This window comes from Anomalospiza imberbis, chromosome 2 (assembly GCF_031753505.1).
Source record: "Anomalospiza imberbis isolate Cuckoo-Finch-1a 21T00152 chromosome 2, ASM3175350v1, whole genome shotgun sequence".
NCBI classification, from domain to species: Eukaryota; Metazoa; Chordata; class Aves; order Passeriformes; family Viduidae; genus Anomalospiza; species Anomalospiza imberbis.
This window is the reverse complement of record NC_089682.1, coordinates 78,054,093-78,072,792: the sequence shown is the minus strand read 5'-3', so window position 1 is coordinate 78,072,792 and position 18,700 is coordinate 78,054,093. Positions and strand designations below refer to the sequence as shown.

The window sequence follows — 18,700 nt, the reverse complement described above, 5'->3', positions numbered from 1 at the left end:
AAAAACCCTGAAAGATTAATTAGAACCAATCACTTAACACCATCATGAAACCATCATGGCCCATAGAGCTGCTGGAGAAAAATGTACAGCTGGCACCTGAGGACCTAACAACAGCACAGGGCCCTCTGACCTGACAAACCCCACTTTTCTAATCTATGTCTTTCTTTGGGTCTCTCTGGCTGTAGCTCCTTCTGTTATTTCTCTGAGAAAAAAAATCCATCTCTTCAAAATTCCTTTTAAAAAAACATCCTTGTGAAGTTTTACTTTTCCTTCAATAGGGAAGAAAAACATGTCCTGGTTTATTTATATTTTATGTCACCTGGCCACATGTGATTGTTTGCCTGAGTTTCTTCCTTCTGGAAAAGATTCCTTAGCAGGAGACATAATGTTGCTATATGCTGTCAAACCTTACATCATATGCCGAGCAGTGTGCTGGTTTTTTCTAATGCTTTGTAAAAAATAAAACATTTTTGTCAGAAGATTTATGCTTTTTTGAGAAAACACAGAGTAACATGTTATGTTGTTTTCACATAGCAGCTATGTTGCCAAATTGCTCTGAGGCCAGGTTTGAATACAAAATTTAAAATATATACTCACAGCTATGCATTGAACAGCTGTTTCATGGTTTCATTCATAACAAATGAGAGGCCCAATACTGTAATACAAAAATGCATCATATCAGACAACAGAAAAAAAAAAGTCTTTCAAAATGTATGCAAGTTCAGGCAGCATAAACAGTCTACACTATCAATTGGAATTTTCTTGTTACACTTATAATGTAGATATGGGAATTATGTGGCATTCTCTTTTGAAGTTTTCAAATTAGAGTTTTGAGACATCTTTCTGAGTTCTGTTCAGATCTTTCCTTTGACCTTTGTTATATTAGATTTCCACTCATATCTTAGAGCAGTGAAGAACATGTACCCATTCAGTTGCAGTAATTTGGTTCTTGGAAAACACACCACCTCTTTCCTGCCCAGATACATGTCAGCTTTGAGCAAGAACCCAGTGCAATGATTTAGGATACTTTTCCTTCTGTCACAATAAACTCTGGGCATTATTCCAGTAAATCAGAAATAGAGCTAGTAATGTCAGTGTTGAGATTATATCATTAAACAGTATATGAGCAGGAAGAGAAGAGAGACTACAGATTGCAGAAAAACAAGGACCATTAATCACAGAGTCCCTTGTCTACTGAAGCGCAACAAATGAGAACAGCTGGTCTCCAATAAGTCTACATGATTTTAATTGATGGAAGCTGATAAGGAAAAAAGCATGCTTACAAAGAAAAAGCATACACATGTAAAATTATTTTTTCTTTAAAGTCAATTTCAGTATTTCAGCCTTATCGTGATATTAGCATGTCATTCAAAATAACTTGATTGATCTTGATTTAAAATTGGGTTTAAACTTATTTTAGTAAAAATGTATGATAAACACAGATTTGTGTATGTTGCAGCTAGCAGAGGGTGAAATACTAACATATTTTTAGTTTACTTTTCTAACAGCTCTGTGAAGTCAAACTTAAACAAAAGACAAGTTTCAAACTTTCATCTTTGAGCTAGGTCTCAATTTACTCTTTTGAAACTATGAGATTAGAAACCAAAAACTGCATTTTGATTTATGTATTCAGTGTTGGGTGAAGGGATGAGAGAAGCTCTACCCTTAGGTGATTGGGGTTTTTTAATGCAGATTCTACAAAATCAATGAAATAAATACATCAAAAACTTTCTCTTTTGAGAACATCATCCTCCTGTTCCAGCCTTTTGTTATTTGGCTTTCTTTCATTGCTAAGAAACTTAGTGGCTCTTACTGTGCTCTGTATTGCCCATCACTGTCACTGTTTGGTATCACAGCACCATTTTTACTTAGCCATCAAAGAAATTTATGAAGGACAAGTGAAATATTACAAATATGAAATAGTGATTTCACAAGCCAGTAGACAAGAGAAAAATCATGTACATTGTCTTTCCCCTAAAGATGAGAGCAAGAGTCTGTTTTCCAACTCTGTTTCATTAATTTGCTCTCTTCACTGATTTTGTGGAACTTTTATTCTCATTTTTGTTGTGTAATGACCTTGAGTCAGCATCAGAAACAAATTAGAAGTCAATGAAAAATATGCTGGTTTCTTCCATCGTCTTTTTCTATTTAAGGAAGCACATTTCCATGTAATTTCATTGTCTCTTTCTCTTGGGACCACATGTTCATGTTAAACCGGTTTGATCCACAGCATTATTGTTGTGTAATACTAAAGATCTAGGCAGGGAGAAAGTGTCACTGTCACTGTCAGTGATCCTTCTCCTAAAGGTAAGATACTCCAATGAATTTGCAGTCAAAACCATAAAAGGGAGTTGACAAAAGAGCATGTCTCTTTTCTGTGCATTTGCCCAAGAGGAAGAAAGGTAATTTTCTGTCATTCTGAAAATGAAACAAATTATCCGTAGCACAGGTTACGAAAGTTGTACATCCCCTTGCATACTGGGATTTCAAGAGTGACTTCTAAGTTGTTCTTGAGCTCCAATAATGCCCCTAACTTGCTGCAATGTTCCTGCAGATAGCCTTGGAGTTATTGAGGGTGGGAATTTCAGTGCCTGTATCTTATTGGAGGTTATAGTGCAGCTGTCTTTGTGTATGTGTTATGGCATGCTGGACAGGCCAGGGTGACCTGTGGAGTTGTAAATAAAAGAAAGAAATGAAAGAAATAAAACTGGGAAAAACCAAAAGTCCTGTGGCATGCTGTATACTTTGGCTGTCCTTGTAAAGAGTTCATAATAACCTAATAAGATTTTATCTAAATACATAAATTAAATCTTCATTCAAGGGAGATCTCTGGGTTTACTAATTTAATCAAATGGAATGCATCTAAAATATTTCGGAACATGCTTTTTCTGATTTGTTCTAGGTTCTTTTAACTGCTTGTAAATAATTTATGTTGACACCCATTACAAATGTTCATGTAGTTGCTACATTGATGTTTTTTGTGGTTGACATAAGCATTTCTTAAAAACAAGTATTTTTTAAATGCTGTAAGCTATTAACTACAGTTGTGATTGCAAAGTCACTTGAAATACTAAGCTCACAAGTCAAGAATGAGCCTAACTTCAGGCTTTTAGGGTTATTTCCCCTGTTTACACAGGAAGTTCTGGCTTTTTAAGAAACAGAGGAACAGCCTACTTTTATGCTCATTTTTTTTTAACAGAAAAGAAGGGAAACAAGAAACAGACTATACTATGAATAGTGCTTTACCTTGAACTTTGTGTTTTCATTTTTAACACTTCAAAGGATTAATGATCAGTCCCAATTTCTAAAAAACAGAATGTACCAATAGATCCAATGAAAAAAAGGGACAAAACCAAAATATCTTGAGAAAGAAATTGTTTTCCAGCTGCATTTCTTAAAAATTTATGGGGTTTTTTGTTTTTGTGGGGTTTTTTGTTTGCTTTGATTTGTTTTGGTTGGTTGGTTGGGTTTGGTTTTTTTGGGTTTTGGGTTTGTTTTTTTTTTTTCTTCCTGTTTCTTATTCTTGTAAGCTTCTTATGTATAATATTTCAGGTAATGAACACCATGAAAAATGTTTGTATCTTAAACACTTTGAAAGCAGCAGTGGACCACCTGCCCAATGACATATCTAAATAATTTGCTAGAAAATAGCTGCATAAGCTTTTTTGCTTTGTCAAAATAAATAATTTTGTTAGATATGTCAGCACTATTTAAGCCTATTGGCCTTAAAAGAAACTCTAAATTGAAAATGTTTTCTTAACATTACTTCTACATAGAATTTGCAGAAATTGAAGTGTGGGTGGGGGAGAGGAGGATGTCTTAATTATATGTAGGATGTTCACAAATAGCTAGAAGTATACTTTGCTTAGGATAATTTGTATTGAAAATATAGATTAGAGGTGGAATCCTGGTTTGTTTACCTCAGCATTTGTAGAGAATCTCCCATCACTGAAATTCTTTAAATCAAGAGGTATCTTATAGTAATTTGTTCTAGCTCAAGTGGTAGTTAATTTGAAGAAATCAGATTAAATCAGTATTAAGCAGAAGAGAGGAATCTCAGAGGTTCATTTCTTACATTCCAATCCACAAATTAAATTTTTGCTGTTGTACAAGCAGCAGTGACTGTGATGAATACTTGTATCTAAACCAGTATAAAACAAAGACAAATAAAACTGCTCTCTGGACTGATTGGGTAAGATGAATAGTCTGAGATACCAAACTTGAAAAGAACATTGGGAAGCAGAAGTCTAGAAAGTAACTGTTACTACTGCCTTGACTCCATTTTTCATTCATGTTTCTTTGTAAGCAACATGTATTAGATTGCCTCATGTAAAGCAATTCATTTTACTGTCTTTCTTTAAAAAGTCAGCCAGTTAGCAATTTAAAGTATTTCCTGTGCTCTTACATCGGCCCTACAGACTTCGCATACTCTGCAAGTAAGTTAAAATGAAAGTTGAAGTTAAACACTGGAACTCATAATAATGGAATTCATCTTGGGTTTCTGCCGTCCTAGGGCTTCCTGGTACATAACAACACCCCCTGTAGCAGAGGAGATGTTGTTATTACTATGCATAGATGCAGTTCCCATCTCTCTGAGGAACTGCACAACCATCTGCTGAAAACACATTACATCATGTGGATGGCAGACTGCATGAATTGCTGCTATTGTACATGTTTGTTACATGTCTTACAGTGCTGATGAGCTCCAAATTTATATATAGAGCAGGAAGAAGATTAAAGACCTCCAGAAGAGAAATAGCTCATAATTTACATCTTTTGCTAGATCTGCTGGAAACAACTCCTTTCTTTCATTGTCAGTACCTTTAACCTGCGCTTCTGTTTAGGCACTTCAGGTCAGCTACAAATTACTTTGCCTGAATATCTGTCCAGATCTTCCTGTGTCCATATTGTGACTTAAAGCAATAATCTCAGCTTGAATATCCTCTACTAAACTGATGGAAAAGTAACCTTACACTTTCTGAGAGTACTACCTAGCCAGAAGCTACCTCAGTCCACTTTCATGCACTGGAGAAGGAGGGGGCACTAGCTGAGTCTGGTGTGCTTTGGTTTTTATTACTTTTGTTCAAATTACCAAAAGATTAAGGGAGTATGAGGGAAGAAGATAAATTGTGTGGAAATAATTTGTGCTTGCTGATAGAGGGAGAAGAGGACTGATACAAAGTCATGAAGCCCCCTCAGCAGGTGTAGTTTTTTTTTTTTTTTTTTTTTGGAGTGAAGAAATCCTGCAGAATTCAAGAAGGAAGGGAAGGGCTTATGCAGTGGTTTTCCCCTGTTGCAAATATCCATTGAAGGATACACTGGCCATAGATTCTTCTCTAGAGGAATCCTTTCCAAGAGCTGCCTTGAAAGAGGACCTGATATATCATCAGACCTCAGGCAAGTACCAGGGATGCTGCCCAGTCTATCAGGTGGCAGTGCCAAGAGAACAGCTCTTGGGAATGACCAGCAGAAGGAAATACCATAAATTAGTTGAAAGTACTGAAAGCACCAGAGGATGCTGGAGAAAATCCCTGGAGTCAGAAAAAAAAGCCATAATCACTGCAGTGAACAGATAGACTTCTGATTGCCATAACCATCTTAAGAAGGTGATCAATTTTCTCAGCAGCTGGATTAGTCCATGCTGGGGCAATTCACTGTAAATTGGGTGTAAGACAGTGGAAGTCCTTTAGGAGTCACGGAGAGCAGAAGGCTGGGCCAGGACCGTGACTGGTGTGTCCTGCAGCTAACTGGGCTTGCTTCCTGTCAGCAACTCATGTTCCTGAGTTAAACCTCCTTCATGTTTTATCTCCCTATTTTCCTGTAAATTTGTGAGATTTCCATATTTCCTGAGAACCTGGACTCTGTAGTTTATTTTGGTTGGATTCTGAAAGGGAGTTCATACTAATGTTTTTTTTTTTTTTCTGTAGGAACTCATAGAAACTGAACTCTGACAGCCAGTGCTGGGCATAAGGAATACACAGTTTCTATGCTTGTTCATATTTAAGATTATCTGTATAAAGGGAAAAGCCATAGTGTAAATTTAATTACAGTTTTGATGTCTGTGAATGCACAACTAAATAATTAAATTGGAATAGCTGTTTCTCATTTTGACAAAAATGCAACTTTCTCTCCATCCTTCACCAGGTCTCCCCACTCACTACCAGCAATAGTGTTCCAGGAAACTTTTCATGCTAAAAATAGAAAAACAAAAATAACAAAGTAGAGGCAGAAAGAAGTGTTCTCAAAATTATCTTTTCTTTTTCTTAGAGCAATACAATCAACATAATAAAGATTATTTTAAGTAATCTGAGAGTTTTTACTAATACTTTAGAGGTTACAGCATTCTAAATTATTTTAACATTGTAGTATTCTACTAATATGTAGTGAGTTTTTGTCCATGGTTGAAAGACTCTAGAGTGCTGAGATTTTCTGAAAATTATACCTTTTCAAGATTTGCTAGTCAGCATATATTCCTTTCTAAAATAAAGTTCAATGTTTTGAAGAGAGAGAGACAATGCCAATTTCAGCTATTCCATTTTATCTCTTTTATTACTTACATAATTTACATAAATAATATGTTTAGTTACTTATATAAGGTTTGTTTTTAGGACCTTAGTAAAGTACTTTTCCTTACTAAATTCTGAGTTATGTTAGTACTTCTTGATTTTTTAAAAATTACTATATCCTACAGGATACTCTATATCCTGTTTTGTCATTTGGAAAAAATGATACAATGTTTCAGACTGTTCTGGCAGAATAGAAACAGCTTTTTTGGTCAATTCATCAATGTTTTGCTATTTCTTGTAATGATCAATAAGATTCATGTTGTGGTTTGCTGCTAAGAATGTACAATATCCACATTTCTGGCTGACTTTCTGTGTAAGTGATCAACATTGAGAAAATCCTCAAGTTTCCATTTAATTTTGTTGCATGTTATCTCAATCAGATTGGCAATCTGATTAAACTTTGTCAGAAGCACTTCATACTGACATAATTCAATACAAGCCCTAACTTCTTAAGAAGAAAAATAGCCTTTCTTTTTTTCTGGCTTATTGACTTGTTTTTGTAATGGCATCAAAAGACATCTTAATTTGCTTGTGGGATATATGACTAATAGAGTCATATAATAGAATACCTTTCATCCCCAATGAAAACTACAGTATGAGACTTCATTGTTTTCTGTTGAAGAAATCATTGTGTAATTTCAGTACTTACTGAGATGGAAGATGTTCATTAAAAATCTCAGTCTTACTTCAAAGCTTCCAAGCCTCAAAGTCAAGTTAATATTTTCTGTAGAAGTGAAAAGTCTATAATATATAAAGCAGTTTGAATTTAATTTACATAATGTAAAATAAAATTACTTTGGAGAAGTGCAGAGTTTTAGGAGAATGTGAAAATCATATGGCTTTGTTTGGTGAAGCCTAGCAATATATTGGATTAAAATTCCTAGTAATCCCCGTGCTCTAATAGGTTTGTTACATACCTGGATTGTCTTTAAGGGGGTGCCATTTTCTTATAAGCTCACATATTGTAAAAGGTTTCATAATGACATTTATAAATTTCATAATTTGGCATTTCATAATATTTAATAACAGTTTGGGTAAACAATAAAGCTTTATAGCATAGTTTACTTTGGGAAAAAAAGAATATGCAGGATATTTTCTTACCTGGCTGTCCCATAAATTTGGCAGAACAAAATTAAATTATTTAAGAGGAAGTAACTGGGCGTAAGAAAACAGGCATGGCTCTGATGCTTTTTTTTATCCTTTAGCGATACTTAATTCTCTTCTGGTCCTTCATATTGTGCATCCAGGCTTAGTAGTGACTGGTGTCTAGGATTTCAGATAGGCCAGCAAGATATTAAGTCTAGTAACTTTTGGCCTAACTACTTATTAGTGGTTACTACCTTGGTCTGATTTTTCTCTTGCTATAGACCTTGTTCTTAAAGCATTAAGTTCTTGAAATTTTAAACCTAAGGCAGGCAAATGGAGGACATGCAATATTTGGGAATGCAGACACCCACTTTGTCTGTTGGTTGTTGTGGCAGTGTGTCCTAGAGATTATGACGGGGAACCAAATCTCAAAAAGGATGAAAAGCAGCCCAAAGCAGCCTCGAACAGTGTGTGAGGTGATGTTGAAACTTTATTCGTAATCAAGACATTGAATTCATTCTTGCACATGGGAGATCAGGTTTTCTGCAGTACCCTGTAGTGGCTTATGCTTGGATTTAACAGAGGACTGAAAAATAGCATTGTCCTAGGTGGACTTGAAGCTGCTTAGTCTGATGGCACTACTGCAAGAATTTGGAGTAGCAGCATTCAAGTCAAGTAGAGCTCACTTTGGAACTTAGAAATTTTTTTGTCAGTGACTGGACAGCTACATTTTCAACACTTTCAAGTCAAAATGATTTTCTCTTCCTGTAATTTAACAATTTACTGCAAACAAGCATTGGGTGATCTTCAACATGAAGTGATTAAGAGGGTTTATTAGCTAGGGAAGTTTTTTATGGGCTGGGACCTAACGAAACACCCATGTGCTTTGCAGTGCAAGAAAGAAGAGTAGAGGAACAGAAATGCAAAAAATGAAACAACAACAACCAAAAAAATGGACTAAATATGAATTTAACCAGAAGTGAAGGAAATGGTGGACTAGAAGTGAAAGCAAAAGAAAGAGAGGTGTTCAGTTTAAAGGAAAAGAATCGGGAAAGATGTGAGAAACAACTTCCCATTTGAAAGTATAAACCCAAAAGGGCAAATGGTTCCTTGCACCTGTTGTGAGCAAAAGAATAAAGCTCATAGCTTGCACTCCATCAAGGATTGGCATATACCTTCTGGATGGCATAATACCTTCTGCAGTTGTTTCTGTTGGATCTTTGTTGGTGTGACTGCACCCACAATATCAGTATTATGTTGCTACTTGAAGGCATGTTCAGTTATGCCTTCTGAAATGTAGCTCCCATTCTCAAAGAAATTCTCTTGAAAAAGCTGGTGCTCTTTCCACTATAGGCTCCGGAATAATTGCCAATATTAGACAACTGATGGTAAAATTTAGCCCTTTATAGCTGGACAGAGCGAAGGCTATCTCATATTTAGGTCTCACTTTAATCAACAAAACAAGATTTCTGTGAAGGGTAAGCCTTTTTCCAGATTCCATGATTCCACAATAATTTTCTCCATAAATTACAAATGTGAAGACTCCATATTTCAACTGTATTCAATCCAGTGTGATGCATAAGTACAAGAAAAAGTAATTTTCCTCACTTGAATGAATCTAACATTTAACGTACTGACAGTTTATTAGATACTTGGAAAACTACAGAACTATGCAAATACTGAGTATAATCTATTTGGAACCTTTTTGTTTGTTGAAAGTACTTTACAGGGAACCATTACATAAAGTGTATTTAATTTGTATAATTATTGAACAATTCCTTAAAGATTGGCAAATGCTATACTCAGAGGACTTTACTTGACTGAGAGAGCCAAATTACTGAAAGATTGCCAACACCACTCTCACTCCTTTACAATAAATTCAGAAAAATTGCTGTACCATAAGAATGAAATTTTTTAATATGCATGGTTTTAAATACTGCATGTACTTTTCTGGTGGTTGAAGGTGATAAGGAAAAAAAAATCGAGTTTATATATAAAAGCCAGAAATAGCCTGTTTGTGGAACTGAGTGATAAATATAATAACATACGACATACCAAGCAAAATACCTGTTTTTTTGTCAAAACTTACAAGTCTTTACCATAAGGTTGGATTAAGTTTCAGTCTCTGCAGGTAGCATGCATTCACTTACATTTTAGTAGCAAATGTTTTCTCATCTCATATAGATTTAGTTTTGTGTTAGTGTATGTAATATCTATATAATATAAAAGTAACCTGAACATGCTCATTTGTCGTCTGTGAAAACTTTTATGTATTATAATGAGAAATTGTCATGACATCTTTCCAAGCTAATGTAGCACGGTTTCAGCACCTTGTAATGAGTGTAGGGTTCAGTGTGTCTGTGGTAGTTCAGTTTTGATAAATGCTCTTATCTAAGGCCCTGCTCTTCCAGATGGCAAATAAATGACTGTTTTCTTGTGTGAATTATGGTATTATACTTCTGTTGTGCAAAACATGAATCCCACTTATATCCACAAAACTCTGTTCAACTGGATAATCTGCTTATTCTGAGAAAGGATGTAAGAAAGCCTTCCTTGAGAGTCTTGAACACTATCAAAATACAATTTACATACTCATGGAGATAGATAGCCTTAGTTCAGTGCTCAGGTGATGCTTCTCTTTTGTCCTACCCTTAATACTGGCAGGCAGGATGGCCCTGTTTTGTTTCATGTTCTCTTTTATTATGTTCCTGGAGATGACCCCCAGAACCTGCACATTCTTCAGAATGCCTTCTGGGCAGGCTTTTCTCAAGTTATAAAATGGAAAGAATAATTCTTTCAGCTGCAAAAGTGTTTAAAAATATTGTTAATATGGTATTCAGTCACTTTTATTTTGTTATTTGCTTTTTTCTTTTCCAGGATTACTTACTGCCATCTACCTTTCCAGAGTAAATGGCTTTATGTTGGAACAGAGAGAGGAAATACACACATTGTAAATATTGAGTCCTTCATTCTTTCTGGATATGTTATCATGTGGAACAAGGCAATAGAACTGTAAGTGGAGATTTTTTTTCATTTGTATGTGTAGTCATTTCAGCTGTCTTAAATTTAATTTTTAAGAATTATTTGGTTTTTCAAACATTAGATCTTTTGAAGCCTTTAATTTCAGTGAATGCATTTGCAGTACTAACTGGTTTTTTACAGGACATTAGGAATCAGATTTATATTAGAGACCGTGTAATTATATTTCATGTTAAAAGAAAAAAAAGTTGTACTGTTTAACTTTGAAGATCCATGAAATACAGAAAGTCTTTAATCACTAAAATTCAGATTTTGCTATTTTTATGAGGAAAGCTTGATCACTGTGTCTCCATTCTGTGAAGAGAATAATGGAGGATATTTGCCCTTAGATTCCATAGAAAACTTTTCTTCATTGAACTGTGGAATCATTTAGATGAGAAGGGACAGGAGGAGGTCTCTAGACCAAGCCTCCTGCTCAACACAGTGAGAATTTGCAGGTTAAATCAGACAGATCAAAACATGATGAAGTGATGGGAAAGATAACGAGTGCCTGTTAAAAGCTAAGCAAGGTGCCTGTGTTGTGGGTATGAAATGGAAAGAGACATACAAAAATCTGGGATACATTTATGCTTCCTGCAAGGAAAAGCCTTGACAGAAATGAAAAACTCTTTCTCTGCTGGTTCCTCTGTGAAGTTCCAGCAAGAGGAACTTCTGTGGGAAAGCTCAAAGTACTTGCAGTTTCTGAGACATTTGCTTAATGTTGTGAGGGACCTATAACCTCTGGTAGTAAACTGAAATACACTGATCTCAGTGAACCAAAAGAACAGTAGCTAAGAACAGGGTTACGGGCCTGCAGTGTAACCCCAGTTCTCAAAAATTCAATCCTTTCTTTTCCCTCTGTTATTATTATTATTATAATCACTCTGTCCCCCAGGTTGAACTGACGCCTTATTTTCTTTCTCCTTTTCTGCCCTCACCAAAGTTCATAGGCACAGTTGTAAAAATCTAGTTTACCTTCAAAGGACATAAAACCAAGGATTCAAATAGTAATCAGGATTCAGTCTGCTGGTAAATCTTTCGTCCAGTTATCAATTTTGGAATGTTTGGTTGTTCTGCCGCTGTGGGACTGCTTGGCTCTGTTTAATAGTTTTGGCTGCAAAAAAGTACTGCTAGAAAACATGGTTTCCACCAGAGTATGATCATTTTGATGAGTTATTCAGGTGGAAAGTATCCTAATTGTTTTCTGTTTCTCACTTTGTTTTGGTGACATTGACATATTGGAGGCCTTTTTGAATCCTGTATTTCAGAATGTCTATATTTACTACATTGAGCAGATAACACCTTTAAGTTTTTGGGAACCACATGTTTTCATTTTGTGTGCACTTGTAATTTTGTTTCCTCCAGAAATTAGGATGTTTCTGTTCTGTAGGGAAATAGATCCAAAGGTTTTTGTGGACTGGAAGATTCCACCAAGTTTCACTTTCTAATTATTTCAAAATTCTTCTGGATAACTTTTTAAAAATTATTTTGGTGGCCACAACAAACATTTTTCATGAAAGTAGAGTACAATGATGCCCCTCTTTCTATGTGGAATATAGGGACTGCTTTCTAACAAGCTTCACAGTTGATTTGTTGACATAGGCTAGATGCTGTGCAATATGCTCCCTCTCTAGAACCTTCAATGAAGCAAGCAGCCCCTCCTAACTATCTTCTTTGTATTTTCTATACAGGAAAATATCTAGATTTTCCAAATTTTCTCTTTCCATAAGTTGTAAAAGGTAATGACAGCACAATAAAGACAGACTGTCACCTCAAGTACTTGGAGGTGCTGCATGGTTACCAAAACAGGTTGTTCTTCTAAACAGCAAGTTTGCCATGTACTGATTTATTGACAGGTGAGCACAGGTATTCATTCATTACTGCTTCTAGTTCTACCAGTCTTACAAGGATAAATCGATCCATGTAAGCAGTGTGCTTCTCTACAGCTCCATCCTTTCCATCCGACCTTGATAGTCCCTGATATGAAGTGGAGGAAGTTGTCCTTGTAAATGTTTTGCAGGTGGACAGGGGATCCTGTGTGTCTCCAGATTACTTTCTCTGTATTAGAGGAAGAGGCTGGTGGGAATAATGGTGATTTGCCACATCAGACACTTTTATAAATGCTATAGTCCCTCTGAAGTTGAAACTGGGTGACTCAGTAAAGTAATTGGAACACTCTCTGGTAATAAACTGATGTCTCTTCAGTACTGTTGCTTTCCTGCACACAAAATGGAATGTAAGTTAGCTTTTAAAGGAGATGTTATTACCTTTAAATATACTTCATGAGGGTGAGCTTATGATTGTAGACTTTTCCTTTAGAATAGTACTGAGAAAAATGTTTGTGAGAACAGTTTTATTTTTGAGCCATGGATATGTTCTGATCTGATTATATTTCTAATCTCCACACATTATTTTCACATAATTTTTGCGTATTTTTCACATTTTAGTATTATAGAATCATAAAATAATTCATGTTGTAAGGCTTCTCTAGAATTTTCAATACCAACTTCCTGCTTACAGGAAAATCAGGTTGTTCTGGGATGTATAAGTTCACAGGGTCTGTTGATGTTAGGTGCTTTCAAAGATGATAGAAAATAGGAAAATATATGTATGTAAAATTCAGGAAAATCTTCACCCTTACCATGAACAATGTAAAGGGCAATGGTGCTTATAACATTATGTTAAATTCTGAGTTAATGACAACATTTCAGAGTGTGAGGTTAGCTTGAAGATGTTACTATTCTCTATAAAGCTTGGAAGGAAAGGGATTACCTTTTATGCAATCATATGTCTTTCAAACTAATTGGCAAGAAAAGACCAGTAAAAGCCATTGCTCTGCTGCTCTAGTCAAGTCCTCAGCTTAGATGGAGGGTTTATAAATAAAATTTTAAGTGTGTCAAGCTTGTGTATCATCTGCTCTAACAAGCCTGAAGGATTCATCCCTCTTCATGCAATTCTCAAAAATCTACCAACATAATTTCTCTTTCTTTTAATTACCCCTTCTTACTTTTCACTGATTTGTATCTACTTCTAATGAAATCTCCATGTAACCCTCACCCTCAGAAACAATCAAATATTTTGAGTCAGTGATGCCTATCAAATGTCTGCAAGAATGTTTTGTAACAGTGATTCTGTTGCAGTGAAAGACTGAGGTGAAAAGGCTTGATAGTTTGAAGGCTTGAAGGGGAAACAGGTTTAGATGCAACATTTTTAGACTTTGCATATGATGCGAGCAATCTGATCGCCTTGTCCTGCGCAGCTACTTTTACAGCTACTTTTACTTACAAAGTTGGCATTTGGTGCAGAGGGGTTTTTTTGTGATTTTCTTGTCTACTTTTGTAGCTAAAGGATCTGTAGAGCACTATTTTGTTTGAGTGTTTGTGGTTTTATGCTCTGTTCACAAGCATCTAGTGGAGATACATGTCAAAAAGATGATTGCAATACATATTCTATCATAAGTGACTATTGTCTTCTCTTAGGAGAGAACATTCAGTGAGCTTGAACAGAATCTAGTGTTAGAAATTAAGGCCTGAACAGCAAATAATGCAAAGGAAACAGATTTTTTTCTTTTTTTGTCCTTTCTTTTTTCTTTCTTTTCTTTTTTAGATTATTTTCAGAACTAAGTCATAACCAATTCTGGAAGTTACAGGAAAAATTTCCTTCTTAAATTATGTACACTGTCTGTGTCTCAGTGGACCTGTCCTTGAACAGAACTGAGAAAAAACACAAGCATATGGGTACCAATTCTTGTCTCAGCCATTTCTATCATCTCCTGCATCATCAATACTGCAGGCCACACCAAAGCAATCTTCTCAGCTAAGAATGAATAAATCAAAACTTTTTCACTTGTCATTTTTCTGTCATGTAGCAATCCTTTGCCAGAGGGGTTTGTGGCTCATGATACTGTTTGGTTTTCTACTCTCTAATAAGCAAACAGTTTATCTCTTTTCCTTCCAAATGTTTGGAAACGGCTTTGGAAGAGAAAAATAGTCAATGAGCCCAGCATGTCTCCATTTACTCCAACTACAATGAGATCAATTTTCACAGCATGGTCATACATTTGGGAAGGTCATCTAGTGTTGGAAAGGAAAATAAGATCTTTATATATGTCCTCTGAACTCCAAAAATGAAAAATCTGCATTATAAGCCCCCAGTAAGATTCCAGTGTTTTAACACCCCACTATCTAACAAATGAATAACTGAAACTTGCCAGTGTGTCTAACTTATTCATTCTCTTAAATTTCTCTGTGGCTCTACCAATGAAAAGAAGGTCTTAAATTCCCTGCAGCACTGCACCTTTATGGAAGGCAGAACCGTGGATGATGTCTGACTTCTGATACTGAAGAAGTATTTGTCTATGCACGTGTTTTTCCCAGCACTGCCACATCCAGTCAACTTCAACTTCATAACAATTAATATGGATGTTTTCTTTCTTTTTCCCCTCTCCCAACTGCTTCTATCACTTTCTAATATCAGATTTTTATCTTTCTGAGAAATCATTACAGTACTTCTTCAATTGTGCAGGCTATTTTTTCTTTTGAAAGGAAAATGGTTTTGATTTGATTCTATTTTATCATAGCATACTTTTACCTGCTTTAAAGATTGTCTTGGTATTTGAAGTCCTTATGGCAGTATTTAAGTCACTTGATTTCTTAGAGTGCATAAAACATTCCGGGATGATTGAGGAATACATCATCTATGTATTTTCCACATTTTGCTAGGTCCAGGTTGTAACATTGCCGAAGACTTCTTTTTGAGCTTTCTAATTTTAGGATAAAATAATCGAGTAAAAGCTTTCATCATTACAAGTCTTTTGAAGACTGATTTATAGTGACTGCTATCTTAATTTCAGTCCAGTTCTTCTGAGTAAGAGATATGTCTTACAGCATAACCCCTCTCTCATTTCCCCAAATGAATATGCACCAAGTAAGTTAATACCTACAGCTATCAGGAACAACTTCTGATGAAGTGCAAAACAACTCAAAGTATCAATGTCTTCTTAGAAAATGCTGAGTTTTAGTTCTTCACAGCTGTCATGGGAATCTTTGGTTCCATTTTCCAATTCTGCAGTCTGTTTTTTGTGCTTAAAGGTCAACGAAGACTGTGAAATGTTGCAAAGTTTTGTATCATTAGCTCATACTTTTTTCTTGCTCTGTTGAAGTTACCTTTCATTTCAGAAATTTTTTTACTGCAAAACATTTCTGATAGTTTTTAGACTTGACCTTCTTTTTTTTCTTTTTTCATTTTGCTGAGTATTGACTTGGATTTGTGTTTTATTCTTTTTGTGTCTTTTCAGAGCTTTTATTTTCTCAGTTATTCTCAGCTGTACACTGACTTCTATTTGGAAATGAAAAAATTCCCTGCTCAACTATTTCACTTACGCCTTATTTTCACCTGCTGATTCTTCTTTATTTTTCCCTTTCCCATGGAATAGGATCTAGTTAGTTTTTATGCAGCTCCCCAAAGCCAGCTTGAAGGAATGCCTATACACAAGTATCTGTCATCAACAGTACAGTGCTTTATTCACAATAGCTTCAAATCTAATTGGTTTTCCAGCACCTCTTTCTTCTTTCCAGGAGCTATTGGATCTCTGCTTTTGCATTTAATATAATTCAATGGCGGGGTTTTTTTTCTTTGTAGGCAGTTCCACAATGACAGTGTCCAACTCTCCAGCCTTCTTGACAACTTTACTGTAATAGCAATGAGAGGAAACAGAATATTTTATGTATACAAAAACAACTTGAGGCAAAATTGAGTTTGTGTGTAGACATTTCCCCATGCAGTATAATTTACTGTATGAAAGCAGTAATTACTGTATCTGTAGCTCTGATTTTGTTTCATGGGTTCTATGAAATAGTTATTGATATAATATAGTTAACTAAATAATTGCTTTGTTTAATCCTGCATGTAGTGTGGTCATGATGTCTACCCTCAAGAGAAATTGACTGTACAGCCTAATGCCTTGCTCTCCTTTTACAAGCAACATTTCCATAGGGCTCCAAAAAAAATTTTGTTAATTCTATTTATACATACCTTCCTTGAGGAGACAAGGAGATGCAAGAAGTGAGGCACTGATCTGCCTTTGGCAGACAGTTCCTGGTCTTAGTGTGGCACAAAGGACAAGGTTTGTGATCCTCGCCACAGCCCTGTGTCCAAAGGGAAATAACATGACTTCAGGAGAAGCAAACCAGAGATGATTTATTATGTTACTCCTTCTGTATCCAGCCATCAGGCAGGCTTAGAGCAATAAGCAAAAGCTCTTGCAGAATTGAGGAAGAATTGAGGAATTGCAATGCTTTCATACACAGTAATGCTTTCTTCCTTGCTCCACCTGAACTGGGATTATTTTGTGTCACTTCATCCTCCCACAAACATCTCCCCCACGATGGGACTGTGCACGTTCATCCAAAACCGAACACCAAACTTTATGCTTGCTGCATCTTGTGAATATTCCTCCTTATGTAGTCCAAAGAGTAATCAGTTTTGCTACAAATACTTTACTTGCTGTGTATAAAAAAAATCAATGTTTCTTGGAGCCCTGGAAAGGAAGTGCAGGAGGACTGCCATGTAATAGGCTCTACACTTACAAAAAGCATCAGGAACATCTCTTGTCACCTGTGTGTGATCTTACCTGTGATGGCACATTAGATATATACAACTATTTGAAAAGGATCCTTTCTGCTTTCCTGTCAGAAGCCATGTTATGACTGCCAAACTTAATAGACTCTCTACTTACCTATGTATAAACAAAGCTGGCCTCCGCTAAGCAATCAAGGAAATTGTGGAGGTTGGATCCTGGCTGGTTGGAAAACCTCCACTCAACTTCTCCCTCCCTCCCTGTCCTCAAGAGGACAGGGAAAGAAAATAAGATGGAAAAATTCATGAATAAAGAGAAAATCAGGAAGATCACTTACCAGCTACTGTCAATGGACAAACCAGACTTGACTTGGAAAAAATTAATTTAATTTATTGCCAGTTAAAATAGAGTAGAATGTTGAGAAACAAAGACAAAAACTAAAGCCCTTCCCCCTGAATCCTTATTTTTTCTAGACCAATGATGTATGTGTGAAAACTAAAGAATGGTTTGTTGAGTCTTTTGATGGAGTGGCATACCTAACAGTCTTTAATGTAATAGAACTAAAAGAAAAAGGAAGAAGCCAGAGCAAGTCAGGTGTTATACAAAACAACTAAATTATTAAAATAATAAGAAGTAAGGTAATATGAATACTAAGAGCATACTTATATCAAATATAGAGGAAAAACAATGGGGAAAAATAAAATCTCATACATTTAGTGCACAGACTGCTGTGTTTGGTATCAGCTTTGCTGATAGTGTATATAAAGCTGTTATTCAACAAAACTAAAGAAGTAACTAGGTGCATAATAATTAAATTACAATATTCCTAAAAGAAACAAAAAGTGCCTAAGAAAAAAAAATACCCAAACCCTACAATATTAATACAGTGCAGTAAATCCCAGGATCCCCCAACTGCAATGAATTCAAGAGGGAAATTGAGGAGATTGGAAAATGTATTGTATTAGTGAAGGGTTCCCCTTTCAGCTGAGGTTTTAGCATGGAAATTTGAGGCTACACCCTGCAGGAATATAAGATAAAAATAAGACTGGTAGTAAAAGACAGGGGTTTTACACCATTTACAGAGGAACAACGAGCCTGTGTGACTATGAAAGTATACTTAGCCTAAAGAGTAGAGGACAGCTCATGTAAGAATTTGCTTCTACCCAAAGAGAAATTGATGCATTCTTTGGTAAGCAATGTCACATGTATCCTTCAAAGAAACTGGTTACGCAGATTTATCTAAACTGTTCCTGACTTTTAAAATTAGTAGGTACAAAGAGCTGAAATGGTGTCAATCTTTACCTTAGAAAGACAGTATGCTTTTTTCCTTTCTCCCTCCATTTGTCATGATTTTGCCAATATTCCTGGTCATGTACCAAGACTGGAATGGCCAAGCATCCAACCACGCATCCTGGTTGGGTCAATGACCTAGGATAGCTGCCCATCCCATTGT

General features: G+C 35.8%; 1 protein-coding gene across 8 annotated transcripts in view; it reads left to right on the top strand.

Moving 5' to 3' along the window:
* STXBP5L (syntaxin binding protein 5L) overlaps nt 1-18,700 on the top strand; it is a 185,527-nt gene that overhangs the window by 79,470 nt on the left and 87,357 nt on the right. For all 8 annotated transcript variants that reach the window (XM_068181930.1, XM_068181932.1, XM_068181929.1 and 5 more), the window contains exon 5: nt 10,530-10,664. In XM_068181930.1, the coding sequence (XP_068038031.1) occupies nt 10,530-10,664 (135 nt within the window). The remainder of the gene's footprint in view (nt 1-10,529; nt 10,665-18,700) is intronic.